Here is a 14,567-nt window from a genome sequence, read left to right on the forward strand (position 1 = left end):
TTTGTGAATAAAATAAAATACTTTTATGTATCTTGATTTTCATATGGATCCTTTGAGATACACACTGATAGTGGGGATTTTTATTGAGCACCACCACAGGATGTTATCGGTAAAAGTGTGACTGTAGCTTTAAGAAGTTAAGAACTAATCTGTTCTTTATTTGTGAGTCCAGGAGATCAGGGCTCTGAGCAGTAGTAGTTTCTAACTACACAGAAGAGTCAGATGAATACAGGTTAGATCACTTTTGAAACAACACATGATGCGTGTGATGATGTGTGTGTGCTAGCCTACTTTCTTGGGTCAGAATATTAAAGTGTTTTAGCTTTAAAAATGCACAGTTTGAAACATGTTTCCTTCCAAAAATATGCAGGTCACTTATCCTCACAAGAAGAAGTGTGTTTTTCTGGATCAAATGGCGAGAAAACAAAGAATAGAAAGTTATGAAATGGAAGAAAGTTCAAATCTATATATTGTTCCATAACAATAGTGTTGATTAATTGGTCCACTTTATGTTTGCTTTGGAGTTCCTTCTGTGTAATCAGTCTTCTTAACACATGCTTATCTAATATTGTATTTTCTTCAGGATGTAGAACTCAGCAGTGACACCAACTTTACACTCCACAGTGTGAGGACTCGCATGAACTCTTGTTGATTTCACTTCCTGTTTTATTTTGTCATTCACCTACCCATGCTTCATCAGTTACTTTACTTCCTGTCTTTGTTTAGATTGGTTCTGAACTGTAAGTATGAATATTAAAGAACACTGTTTCATGTGTTTTTACAGACACTCTCAAGGACTTATACAGACTATAGTCTGAGGTTACTTGTTCCAGGTTTATTACATAGCATTCTAGTAGTAATGCTCACAGAGAAACAGAAGTGAATTCTGAAAGATTACATTAAAAAGGTAATATTAAACTAGAATGTGGACATTTTCGGATAGGCTGTGACATGTTAGCATAGCTGTGTAAACAGTCCACCGCTGGATGCAGAGCACCTCCGTGCACCGAGCCGAGGGTCCTGTGTGATGGGGGTTGGGTAGTTAAGTTATTACTAATTATTTCCAATTGTGTTTTAAAATATAAAGCACCTAAAGTTCCTTTACTTACACTTTAGGATCAAATAATGTTACCAGCTGATATTCTGGGCTGTTTTGAGGGGAACAGTATGAATTTCACACATTAAACACTCACCTGCTCTGAATGTGGAAGGATTTAGGACTGCTCTGGGCCGTATATAGATGAGTTAGACGTGGCTAATCCACTGGGAACATCCAGATAAAAACACAAAACTACTGTATGTGCTGTATATTGGGTGCTTGCTAATCTTGACTCCAAATATCGGTCAGCTCTTCACTCAATTCAACTTGCACTTTTTGTGTACGGTTAACACCGTAAAGGAACATGCCCATCCAAAAGTTCTTCGTCCTGTCATTGAGGATCTCTCTACTCTTGAGGAACACGGTGTGTGTGGTGAACAACTAGCAGAACGTGTTAAAGACACTGTACTGAATGTAGCAGCAGACAACTTGGGGGCTCACTCTTTGGCAGGATTCCAGGAGAGTTTAGCAGCAGATAGCTTTTGTTGGTTTTGTACGTGTGAGCGAGGTGATATACAGGATAAGGAGGTCCGATCAGGTCTATTCGAGCCAAGGACAAGAGAGAGCCATGATAGACATGTGCAAGAGGTTCTACATGACCCTACATTGGCCAAAGATCGTGGTGTAAAAAGGGAGTGTCCGTTGAATGAAAACTGGAGAGACTTTCCTGTGGTGGATGGTTTTCCACCTGACATTCTGCATGATTTCTTGAAGGGTGTAGCGCCAACAGGATTGTCATTCTGTGTTAAGGCTTTGATACCAAGAAGTGTGTTTTTTTGGACTCTTTGAATAAGGCAGTTCCCTTACTCATTTTCTGATGAAGCTGACCAACCACAGATCATTCCAAAGACCTTCATCTCTCAGGGAACCATTGGAGGAAATGGCATTGGACATTGTTCTCTCCTAAGACTGCTTCCATTGATGATCGGCTACAATATCCCGGAGGGGGCTCAAGCACGGGAGATACTGGTGCTTCTAAAAGATATACTGGAATTGGTATTGTCATCGCACTTTACTGAAGAGTTAATCCACTTCCTGGATTGCAAAATATCAGAACACAGAGAGTTACTGCAGAAAACCTTTCCGGACTACAAACTTCATCCGAAACATCATTTAATTGAACACTACCCTCAAATGATAAAAACCTTTGGCCCACTAGTAGATGTGTGGACGATGCGTTTTTGAAGGGAAGCACTGATTCTTTAAAAAGGTCGTACATGACACTCAATAATATATATATATATATATATACCTCAAGGGTCTCTAGAGTTAGGGTATATATTATATACGTCCTCTATAGGCAGCTGGTCTGTTCTAACAAACATTTACCTCCTAAATTCTCAGTAAGAACACTTCAGATCAAACCGTGTTATCAGAACATACTTTATTTCATCGACTTTGACAGAGTGATCGTGACATTTGTCTGCATTTAAAAAGCTCAATTTGAAATAACGGTTTAGTGTTTCTGTCTGAAATGTGCAAAAACACGATGAAAACGAGCAGAAAAGAGTTCTTCCTCAGAAACATTGACAGATGAATCAAAGAAAACTTGCAAATCTAAGACGAATCGTATCAAAGGAAATACTAGATTACTGAGTAATCAGTTAAAGATGACTCTAAACGTTCCTAAACTATAGACTTCATATTACTTATCATCACTGATGAACTCCACAAAGAAATTTTGATCATTTTTAAACTACTTTGCCGTAGAAATCATTCAAATGTGTGCAATTCTTTAAGTTTTGCTCCTGATCATGCACTAACTCAGCATAATCCCTCTCTCTTTCTCTCTCCGTGCGTTTGCGGCTTTCCCCTCCGAAGTTTGGTCAAACGTTGGTCGGGACATGTCACGACCGTCCTCATGCAAACCTACGGCCTTTGGTTCAGAGGAAGGCAGAAATTGGATAAATGGATGCTGGTTTCTTGAGCTTTCTGGGCCTTTGGGCGACACTTTCTACAACGCCCAAGTCTACAATTACAAACATACTTAAAATACTTATAGCACTGTATATTTATAGTTATAAGCAGTCCTAAATATTCATAACGCTTTATAACAAAAATCATTCATTATTAAGTATTTCATAATGACTTATATGGTCATGTATCGGAATACTTATTGCTAATTTACATAACTTTTGCAGGTATTTTGTATGTTAGAATTCCCATAGTTGTAATACATTATAGTCTTTTCTTTATGCATTATAGTCACTGTTATAACACTAATAAGACCGGCTCACTCACAAAGAAGTATGATTATGAATTCCACTAGATAGAGCTGACTATATTAGCGATCCAGCTCCTAGAGAAACATAGCGCTTACTTCTCAATCTCAAATCATGACGCATCTACTTAGTGCTCGCCGCTGTGTTCCAGATTCTCCATAGCTTCCCTCTGTACTTTGACTACTTGTTCTTCTTCTTCTTCTTCTCCACCGTCTTCGTGAAGTTCTGGATGTCCTCGGCCATCAGCTGGGGCTCCTCCATGGCAGCAAAATGGCCACCGCGGGCCATGTGCGTGAACGTCACCAGTTTGCGGTACTTCTGCTCGACCCAGAGTTTGGGAGTGTGCATCAGCTCGTCGGGGAAGCAGGCGAACCCAGTAGGGACGTACACAGGCATCCTGCGAAGAGACGGGGACGTGTTAGCGTTCAACCAGGGGACGACCTTCACATTAGACATGTTATTTGACCTCCTAAATTCCCAAGACACAAACACATCAGGCCTTGGGCCACGAGGGTCTCCGGTGCGAGGGCCACCAGACTTACGTCATTTTACTTTGCGGAACACAGGAGTTGCTGGTCCACAGCAGTACATTGCTAAGCTTCTGTGCCGCTACTCTATGGAGAAGGATTTATGTATATTTATGTCGCAAAGTCATCCTGCAGAAACCTAAGTCAGGTCGCGTGGGACAACGTTGTTAGAACACACGAAAACAAACGTACTTCGACCAAATTGTGAATATTCAGATTTGAACACATAAGGAACGACACTGGGAAGCGACAGAATGATATAAAAAAAAGAAACTTTGAATAATCACTTAGTTCACACTTTGAGTTTCCACATGTGTTCTTTGAGCAACGTAACGCTGGCTCGGTCACACTAAGACTCACTTAGAGTGAGGCTGGTCCAGGCCTTTGCCAAAGTTTTCCTTGTAGAACCTCATGGAGGAGACGATGCAGCCAGACGTCCAGTAGATCATCACATTAGTCAGCAGGTCATCCAGAGAGAACTTCCTGCAAGGCACCACACACACACACACACACACACACACACACACACACACACACACACACACACACACACACACACACACACACACACACACACACACACACACACACAAACACAAACACACACACACACAGTTACAGTAAAGAGGCTACTGAGCGGTACCCACTGCAGGAACTCATCATTCCTCCATACAGTCTGAATCTGAATACATTGGATCAGTGCTGTGGCAAATCGACTTGTACTCATACATATGCTGCTGCGACTGATGGTATTCAGAACTTATTGCTTGTTTATACTTGATAGTGTGATCGAAATGTTCTTTTGTGTTCTAGTCACCGGGTGAGCCCTCCGTCCTCCAGGTTCCTGAAGTCGTGGCTCGTCCACGTCGAGAACTTCTCCAGAATGTAGGCAGCCAGACCCACCGGGGAGTCGTTCAGTCCTCGACCTGTAACGAAATGAGTCAGAAATGACGAGAGGCGAAGGCTACGTCCACATGACCAGCAAATGTGGCCCGAATACGATTTCTTTTAGCTCTCAGGTGACACAGATCTGATTTGTTCAGAGTAGAGTAGAGCCCTGTAATGTGAGCGTATAATACCATTTAAGATTCTATGAATCACTTTAAACTCTATGGAAGTCCAGTCCACAGTCTCATGTTGCCAGGTCCTTACCCACGGTGTCGGGCTTGGTGGCCTGGATGTGCATGTAGCCAGACTCCTTGATGGGCTCCACCACCAGCTTCTCCATGCGGGGATAGAGACGCTGAATATCCATGTCAGTGAAGCCAAACATCTTGGGGAAGCGACGGCCGAGCATGATGGATAAAGCCATGGACAGGCCTGGTTTGGAGGGCGGGGCAAAGTTCACATGCAGGCCTTTGACTATCCTGGGTAAGAAATAAAACAAAAAGAAAAGACTAGTGATACCTTATTTAAAGTACTGTGAGGAACACAATGTTATACTAATGCCTCTCTATGACCTACATAAGTAAAGGAGACCATCAAAGAGAAGATTGTCTATTTTTAAACAGGAATTCTTAATGCTTGTCATCAGTGCCACCGGGTTGGATTCTGGTGAAATCAGACAAAATCCTGCAGGTTCACCAGAAACTCCTTCAGCTCAGGCTCCAGCAGGACCTCCGGCAGAGACCAGCCCACGGCGGACAGAACCAGATTTGGCTACGCTGCAGCTTTCGACCTGCAGTCGGAAGCTCCGAGTAGAGCGGGTAGAGCTTTGCCTCGCTGCTCTGCCGGTCCCCGCTGCGAGCCAACACCGACACCACGCTGCCGGAGACCTGGGCCGTATTGATGGGCCCGGCAGAACCAGAACAACGAGGGGCCAGACTGTCAGACCCTGCTGCAGTACAATGAGCGCTTTTCAAAAGGTAATCTGGTGCTCGGAAACACTACCGCTTTTGTCCACAGGGACCGCCACAGTCAACAGACAAATGAAAGTTCCTCGTAGTAGCTTTTTAAGCATTTACACAACAATAGAAAGTGTGCGTCGGGTGTCGAGGAAGTTCTTGTGTGCGTCTTACCCGGGCTCCAGCTGAGCCATGTTGGTGGTGACCAGCCAGCCCCAGTCTCCTCCATGAGCATAGAACTTCTGGAAGCCCAGGCGCTTCATCAGTTTGTGAAAGACGTGTGCCGCACAAATTGAATCAAAACCTGTTCTCACACACACACACACACACACACAAGAATTACAGTATGAACACAGGCAGTTTCAGTACTACTTTATCACTCTCAAGGCAAGAGGAAAAAATATATCTCTCCTGACTCACCTTTCTTATGTGGTGCTTCCGAAAAACCGTACCCTGGTATGGAGGGACACACCACCTCAAACACTAGATCCTGTGGGTCCGACGGTTCTGTCAGCAGAGGGATCAGTCCGTAGAACTCATAGAAGGAGCCGGGCCAGCCGTGGACCATTATCAGAGGAATAGCAGTAGATCCCTCTGGCACCTTCTTGGGCTTCACGTGCAGGTAATGGATATCAATGCCTGGATGGCAGGTCAGTGAGGAACAACAGGTTAGAGGTGGGACATCTTCCTCTTCATGAAGGTGTCAGCAGTGCGGCCTCACCTTCGATGTTGGTTTTGAAGTGGGAGTACCGGTTGAGCTTGTCAACTTGCCTCCTCCAGTCAAAGTCGTTTCTCCAGTAGGAGACCACCTTCTGCAGGTACTGGGAGTTGAAGCCGTAGTTAAACTGGCTGTCCTCTAGGGAGGGGACGGGGCGGGTCTGGTCTATCCTCCTGTAAAGGTCCTGACAAAGAGGGACATGTGGAAGCATGAGTAAGCGCTACGTGGAGACGACTCGTGTGTGACAAACCAAGAGGGGATCTAACCTCCAGCTCCTCGTCGCTGCTGGTGACTTTAAAGGGGCGAATGGTGGCGTCCTCCCCGCCGTCGGGGGGCGAGCCGGCCCCCCACCAGCCATCCTCCGTCTTCAGGACCTGGGTCCTGCTCCGCTGAACCAGGAAGAAGATCAGCCCGCCGATCACCAGAGCAATCAGCACCTCCGTGAACATGGCGCTCAGCGTCTGTGCCGGGTGGAGGGATGGAGATACAGGACTGGGAGGGAGGGAGGGAGGGTGAGACAACAAAAGGACGTGTAGGACCGATGACACAAGGGAACGTTCATGAGTTATTTTACATGGCCAAGACAGCATCAAAAGTAGAGAAAGCAGAGCAAGCTGTCTGTTATCACAGTAATGTGCTATTACATCATGTAACAATTGCATCACTAAAGTATGCATGCATTCTTTGGCCTCCATTAAAAATGTTACTTATTAGACTTGATAGACTAAATAATAAAGAATAAATACTTTGTAACTAGATGTGACAGAATCCTCATGTTGTCATCCTAAATCAAATGATTCAATGACAAATCAAACGACACAGAAGTATGAGGGTGACTTTCTCTCGTTGTGATTTGAGTCTGGGGCACAGTGGATTTATTAGCCTGAGTTTACAGGGGGGGGGGGGGCAGACAAAGCGTCCCTGTTGTTGTGGCCAGCTGACAGGATTTGGTAAAGAACAGGGCTGACCAAGGCCCCCTCAGCCTGCTGAGACCTGCATGACAGAGCTTTTCCCACTCAGGACTGTGGCACCTCACTCACGTGTCACCAGCAGGTGAACGCGTCCTTGTTCCTGCTGTTCCTATCAGACTACAGCACACCTACAGTCGGATAGGAACAGCAGGAACAAGGCTGCATTGGTCCATAATGCCACTTTATGTTTTTGCTAACATTAGCTAACGTGAATAGCAGCCAGACAGCGAGAAGTTCACTTCATTTAACTAACTTAATATAGAACAAAAGGTTTACTACGAAAGTCCACATTCTTTGGAGTAAACTGTCACGTTACCTTTACTTGGAGGCTGTAATGTCACGTTGCATTTGCGTTAAATAAACGTCACATGCAACTTTTCTATAACTTGGTGAAAACAAATCACTATTTCACTATTTCAGATGTCGCCAACGACACGGTCTGAAGACTTGGAGTCACTACAACGTCTCCAGCAGTAGAAGTAGTTTAAATCGGGTTTACCTGCTCGTGAGGCTCGTAGCACAGCGGAGTGTGAGGAGCTGGACTTCAGTCCGCGCTGCTGGACTCGGTGTGTGTGCAGGACCCGTCCGGTCCCTCCTCCCCGTTTCACTAGCGGCAGCTTACGCTCTTAAAATCACGTTTTTAAACTTGGACTGACTTTTGTGTGCAGCCGGATGGACAAATGCTCATACGAGTGTTTTGCTGTTTACACTTAACGCGCGTGAGGTAAACATGTGAGGATAACAAGGGAAAGAACTGTGTGGAGAAAGCGGAGGTGCATGATGGGACATGTAGTATGAAGAAGCGATAAGAAGAAGTAGACATTTTCTGAAGCATGGAGATGCACACAGAAATATATATATATATATATATATATATATATATATATATATATATATATATATATATATATATATATATATATATATACACACAAATATACATATATACACATATATGTACATATGTATGAGTATGCACAGATACACACCCACAGGTACAATGAAATGAACTTTTCTCAGCTAAACAAGGGTATTTGATCCTAAATATGTAACTTTGAACATCTAAACAATATTGAATGTCTAGCTTAGTTAACTTAGTTGTACGGAGATACATTTGTACGGAGGGTGTACCATAACAAACACAAAACAAACCATAATAAAGACTTGCTGTTGGGGGGGGGTTGTGAGGCACCTCCACTCCCCTCTCCCCCTTCTGTAGCAAGAGCTACAACAGAAGCTGTTTTGAGATATTTGCCATGCGTTTATCTCTCTGGGCCCCGTTCCTCGTACGTGGTTCAACTAAGTCGATCAAATGTCCTATTAGCATCTTAAATTAACCCGATGATTGATGTCAGGCTATCTCGGTTCCTCAAAGGCTGATCCGCGCTCAAACAATCTCGTTAATTCGAACCAGACTTCAGTAATCAGGATAATTGCGCGTGCCCGTCCTACTTCAAAAGGGGGAAGCGTCGAGCACCGAAACCATGATTTTCTAACAGTACGACGGCAAATCAACTCAAAGAAAGAGCCTCTTTGTACTCCGCTGATGAGCAGGAGATGATCATGAACGCATATGAGGAATTCAAGACCATAATAATCATGGCAACATCTAACACCGCTGCGAGGGCTAGACAAGAAGCATGGCGACATATCACAGACAAGTTAAATGCGTTGGGAACATGTGTTGGCTAATTTTAAGAGCCTCATCACCCCAATCAATCAGATGATATGTCTTTAAATGTGCTGCTGGCAGTAGGCTTAATGGAATGCATCATCCAATGAGATCTATAGCGACAGTAATGATCTCAACTCTTTCAGAATAAGTAGATACAAACAGGCCCAAAGAGTATCTAACTGATACGAATGAATAGATGAGGATGTACTGTATGCGCTTATGTATCATGTACTATATGTGTATATACATGTATGTATAGATTACCATATAGAACTAGGAGTTTGAATATGTGTGTGTGAATCTGTGTATGGGCGGATCAGTATGTATGTGAAAACAAATTGTGTTTGATTCTCTCTATTCTTATCATGAGTCCACCTCCATCATGTTCTACAGTAATGATATCTATGGTGTACTAATAACACGGTCATATCATTATGAGTGCTTTGCAACCATCATGTAGTTCAACCAGCCATCAAGAGGACACGGGAGCAAGTAAACACTAAGCACACACATTATTCAGAATGGTGAGTCAGTACAATATGTGTCATGGTGATGTAATGAACACATCCATAAGTTTCTTAAGCGCCATATAAACTGTATGAACAGCATGGCATGCAGCGGCTTTCCCGATGTTCTCCGCATCACCGACACTGTATATCAATGTACCACTCGCAGCACAGCGCGAGGCTGCATCCAGTCTGTGAGACAGTCCATGCTCGGCTGCAGCGTGTGGTGTTCAATGTCTGGCTCGAGAAGGTTTTTAAATAAATGATTCCTTGTCGGCAGAATCGATAGCGCTCGTACAGGAAGTCGTCATGATGTGATAACGGATCTTGGCGATGTCGAAGAACTCTCTCCCTATAAAACGCTAATCTAACTAATATCCTCCTTCATCAATGGGATCTCTGAGAAGGGGAGCTGACATTTTTTTCCAGGGGAGTGGCAAGCTAATCCAGCTAACTTAAGTTAGCTTGCGCTGGAGCAGGTTCAAGCTTATGGATGTGTTGCTATGGTGATTTTGCCAAACTTGCTTCGAGGAACCGAAAAGCCTGATTTATGTAATCTCATCCTGAAAATGATCCGGCTAACTCAGTCAGCCACGTACGAGGAACGGGGCCCTGGGGACTCATTCTGTCACTGCGATAACGTTGCAACCGTGCAAGGTGCAGTCCCGAAGCTTTACTGGTGTGTAGTTGAGCTCAAAATGAAGTTCAAAGGTGGGTGTGGTCCTAGCAAAGGAGCCACAAATAGGAGGTAGGAAGTGAGAACGGGGCCATTGAAATCATGCAGACATCGCATTGTATACAACACCAACACAAGATGAATACAGGAGAGATACTGGCTGTACTGGGGTAAATAAACATTTATTGAACACGTAATGTATGATTCTCAGACGATAAAATGGCATTTGGAGGTGCGTGTGGGGGTCCTCCACACTGTCGTTAGGAAATCAGAAGGTCCTGCTTCATACATGTGGCACAAATCCATGATGAGAAAAACAAAAAGAAAACACTCGCTGTGCTGAAATTGAATCAGACATAGCTACATAGATGTGAGTAGAGAGAAAAACATGCAACGTCTTCATTGCCCGTCCTTTTTGTCCTCTTTAAAACTGAAAATAAACACAAGCTCCTGTCAAACATTTTTGAAAAAGATAAAATCAAGGTGCCAAAGCTGCTTACACTGCAGCAGAGGATTTGTAATTTTTGGACACTTTGTCCCACATTAACCCGACCTCTCTCCTCTTCATTTCCTAAAATGTCCCAGCAGCCTACACTGACCATACTTTACAGTAATACCATCAGGGATGAGATCACAATACCTGATAAGTAAAAGGAAGGATGATTGGATCCTTTATAAAGAACGCTTCATAAAGAATCCTGAGAATAAAATGTATACAGTATATATATATATATGACACGTCCCTGACGGTATTAGATCAGTGTAGGCAGCCAGATCAATCCCACCACATTCCCATCTCTCGGACTCCACGTTGCACTCAGGTTGTACTGCGCTCTCAACAACCAGTGTGTCCACTGAACTCAGTCCGTGTGCTCTACAGGGCCAGAGTCTGGAGAGCGTTTTAGTCCGTCTCCATGGACCCGCTGTGCGTCTCCTTGGACACCATGAGTCTCATCAGTTTTCCGTGGAGCTTCTCGATCTTCTTCACGTCTTGGGCCTGGTCTGTTTTGTACTGTAAACACTGAAGGGACGGACAAAAGACAGCATGAGGGCACGGGTAAGTTACTATTATTACTGATGCCACAGCCTGTCCATTTCATTACAGAAGAGGACAAAGTTTACATCTGCAGGCCTAAATGTCTACTATCCATCGTCTGCTGACATTAGGGATTTGTCAACAAATCTGAATGGCCTAGTTTATGTGCAACATTTGTGTTAAACAAGTTGTTTTAAAGTCAGTGTTTGAAATAAAGCTGCTTTAATCATCCGATTATTGTGCAGTCACTGCAGCAGGGACAATGAATGATGATTTGAACAATCAAAAGCTTTTATTGAGGTTTTTGAAAGACCCTTTGAATGTCTGTCGTCATATTTTATGACATCACAAAAAAGGGGAAATATGGTCTTGTGCTATTGTGGTTACATAAATGTAATTTGTAGTTCTGTTAGCTTGCTGCTAGACCGCCCCGTAACACAGGTGTGAGCAGGAGCGTAAACCAGTGTATCGAATGCATAGGTCATGTTTTTGAACGGCTAAACCCCCCAAAGAATATGGATATAATTACTGAACGCTGCTTCACTTGCTGTGCGTTTGTGAGTTGAGATTTGTGATGCTGATCAAAGTAGTTGATGATTCCATCAATCATTACAACACTCCAGACTACAGCAGAGTATGTGGAAGTACCACGTGACAGTCTCACAGTTGTTGACATCTGCTTACGTTTCCACGTTACACGTCAGTAGACACCTCAGCTTTCACGCTGTGTTTTTCCCAGCATTCTAACGTTGCTGCTAAGTGAAACATTAAAATAGGTGCGGAACGCAGGGGAAGGTTTGGTAAGTCTCTCGTGTAAACAGGATAATTTCCAGCAGAACTCGGTATAATGTACTCAACATTATTCCCTCACGTCACTTACCACGGCGTTGTCGGTCACTTTGATGCAGAGGTTACCGTCGCAGTGTCTGTACTTCAGAACCACACGGACCTGGAAACAAGAACAACTGAAACATCAAGACCAGCAGCTGGCGCATTCACGTCGCCAACGAGCTATCCGGCTAGCGAGCTAACCAGCTAGCATGCTAACCCACACATGGGGTAAAGTGTTCTCACCTTCATGGGGTCTGTCAGATACAGTTTTTCTGCTGCACGGGCGAACTCCTCCCAAGTCTGAAAGTAAGGCATGTTTTTGTTTTTCTTAACAAACCAAAGTTACGATTAAACTAAAGAATATGTCAGAATCGGTCGAAGCAGGCTTGCTAACTTCAGAACACCACATCAGCACCAGCGTGAACGCAGCCAATCAGAAGGAAGGGAATATGAAGCCGAAACCACTTCCGGGTTGCGGTTTCAAAACAAAGGCACGTCAAGAATAACTTCTGAAGTTTGTGGTATTATTGAGTAATATTATATAGTGAATACAAAAAAAGTCTGATTCCACTAAATCATATTTGATTGTATTTTGAATCCCTCCAACCAAGTTCAAAATGTATTATAACAAATGACAAAAATGATCTGAAGTTCCCATTCATCGGCTTCATCTTACCCTTACCCCCATGTTGTTATATGTAAAAAAGCTGATGCTCTCAGTATACAATCAACTGTTGAATCAACAAGTTCGCGTTAAAGCTAGCTGCATAGCAACTAATGCCTCTTGCTTACAGCCATGGTCCCGACGCCCCCCGGCCTTTGTTTTGACATGATCCCGGAAATAATCCTGTACTGAATTGTGTGGCAAGGTTAACTTGTCGCCCTCTAGCGGTTGCCCTTAAAGCTGATGCATTTCCCAACTCCCTACGAATAGTCCACAAGGCTCGGAATATGACAGATTGATTAATTATTAATTATTTTGAGATTAAAGATTTCCAAACCTTCATTTATTCTTGTCTCAACCCCTTTATTTAGAGCCAGAGCTGGGTGTGTGGTGCTCAGTCATGGCGGAAATATTGAGATAATTCTAAAGTAGCAAAAGCACTGTATTAAATTACAATACAATCAGTCCAGCCTTGCTGCATTGGCATGTAAGTAGCATTGCTGCACGTGGTGGAAATGTGGCTTAATGTGATTTACAAATGATAAATAAGATCTTAATCTGCAACATAACTAGCTGTCAAATAGATTTAATGGAGTAACAAGTGAAACACCCTTCAGAAAAATATGAGAGTAGGCTGTACAAAGTATCTCAAAGTGCACAAACAAAGCACAAGTACCACAAAACTGCTCACAGGTACAGTAATCAGGTACATGTACCTCGTACCGCTGCTTTGAGAAGAAGCGCTCTGGTTGTGTAATACCACAGGTTGTACATTAGATGGCGGACAAAGTTGAGGTATTTTATTTTTAATTGAACGATATTGGATGAACTCGGAAGACTGAACTAGAAGGTTTTATGAAAACATCGTTTCTCTTCCTGATGATTTCACAGTGAGCGTATCGCGGAGAGATCTAACGAGGTTTCGGCGTGTTAGAGGATCACAATAACAGAGCTGAGGAGTGGGCGGGTCGCAGCTGACGGCTCATTCATCACCAGCTGAGTCAGTTGCAGCCCGGTCACCTCCAGCGCCTCATGACTTTCTGCATCCACTTCAGATTCCACGATCACAAACATGAACACGAAGGAGTCCGCGCCTTCAAAGCACTCCCATATGACTTCAGAATGCATGTTAATTCAATTGACTAGACAGCTAGAATTGCAACCTAAAAGGTGCTGGTGTTCTTTTGGTCAGATCTGCCCTTTCCACAGAGGTGAACCCTTGTTCCAAAGTGCAGTGGCGTTACATAAAGGCAGAAGAGCTCAAATATGAGCTTGGCCTCCACCTTTCTTTTTTTCTTTTTTTTTTAAGATCATAATCCTCTTTTAAAATTTCAGAAGACTATGACAGCAGTGCATGTCCAGAGCAGCTTATAGGGGGCTTAGTTGTGTTGTATTTGGGTTTATTTTATTATTGTGGATTGTCTTTATTGTTACTGTGTTCCTCAGTCTACAAGTCAGATATACGAGGTCCGAGGCATCAATTCAAACAGCGGGGCTAACAACGCTAATGCTTCCTTCAGGACTCAACTAGGCCAGAGAGGACCTTGTGTCGTTCTCCTAATCATTCTGCCTTTTATTTTTATTTGTTGCATTGTACTCATCTCCAGAGCTGTGTGTGAGTGGCTAATAGTACCGGCTTCATTAGCTGATGTGCTGTCATAGCTCAATGATGTGTAATGTTACACGATGGACACGTGACATATGCACGCAGCAGAAGCACACAGAAGCACACACAGTGAATCTCACGGCCGGTTACTGACTGCGGGGACGTCAGGATGGCGACTACACGATTAAATCC

The 14,567-nt window shown here is 43.6% G+C and overlaps 2 protein-coding genes across 2 annotated transcripts; both read right to left on the reverse strand.

Moving 5' to 3' along the window:
- Window positions 1-2,479: 2,479 nt before the first annotated feature.
- Window positions 2,480-7,968, reverse strand: ephx1 (epoxide hydrolase 1, microsomal (xenobiotic)). The gene is made up of 9 exons (XM_079180459.1): window positions 7,881-7,968; window positions 6,677-6,902; window positions 6,414-6,594; window positions 6,113-6,331; window positions 5,867-5,996; window positions 5,001-5,215; window positions 4,666-4,774; window positions 4,209-4,331; window positions 2,480-3,718 (listed from the first exon to the last, which is right to left on the reverse strand). The coding sequence occupies exons 2-9, from the start codon at window positions 6,857-6,859 to the stop codon at window positions 3,502-3,504; spliced, it is 1,377 nt and encodes a 458-aa protein (XP_079036585.1). The 5' UTR covers window positions 6,860-6,902; window positions 7,881-7,968; the 3' UTR covers window positions 2,480-3,501.
- A 2,441-nt stretch (window positions 7,969-10,409) lies between these two features.
- On the reverse strand, window positions 10,410-12,564 carry srp9 (signal recognition particle 9). Its single transcript, XM_079180194.1, has 3 exons — window positions 12,349-12,564; window positions 12,155-12,223; window positions 10,410-11,259 (listed from the first exon to the last, which is right to left on the reverse strand). Exons 1-3 carry the CDS (start codon window positions 12,418-12,420, stop codon window positions 11,140-11,142), a joined length of 261 nt encoding a protein of 86 aa, XP_079036320.1. The 5' UTR covers window positions 12,421-12,564; the 3' UTR covers window positions 10,410-11,139.
- Window positions 12,565-14,567: the final 2,003 nt, after the last annotated feature.

Source organism: Pholis gunnellus, assembly GCF_910591455.1.
Source record: "Pholis gunnellus genome assembly, chromosome: 19".
Classification (NCBI taxonomy): Eukaryota; Metazoa; Chordata; class Actinopteri; order Perciformes; family Pholidae; genus Pholis; species Pholis gunnellus.

Excerpts from the sequence above, each read along its gene's own strand:
- ephx1 (XM_079180459.1), bottom strand. The coding sequence starts at position 6,859 with ATGTTCACGGAGGTGCTGATTGCTCTGGTGATCGGCGGGCTGATCTTC. Across the intron at positions 6,332-6,413 it reads CTTCAAAACCAACATCGAAG|GCATTGATATCCATTACCTG; the intron begins GTGAGGCCGCAC and ends CCTGCCATCCAG. Across the intron at positions 5,216-5,866 it reads ATGGCTCAGCTGGAGCCCGG|GATAGTCAAAGGCCTGCATG; the intron begins GTAAGACGCACA and ends TTTCTTACCCAG.
- srp9 (XM_079180194.1), bottom strand. The coding sequence starts at position 12,420 with ATGCCTTACTTTCAGACTTGGGAGGAGTTCGCCCGTGCAGCAGAAAAA. Across the intron at positions 12,224-12,348 it reads ATCTGACAGACCCCATGAAG|GTCCGTGTGGTTCTGAAGTA; the intron begins GTGAGAACACTT and ends TCTTGTTTCCAG. Across the intron at positions 11,260-12,154 it reads AAGTGACCGACAACGCCGTG|TGTTTACAGTACAAAACAGA; the intron begins GTAAGTGACGTG and ends CCGTCCCTTCAG.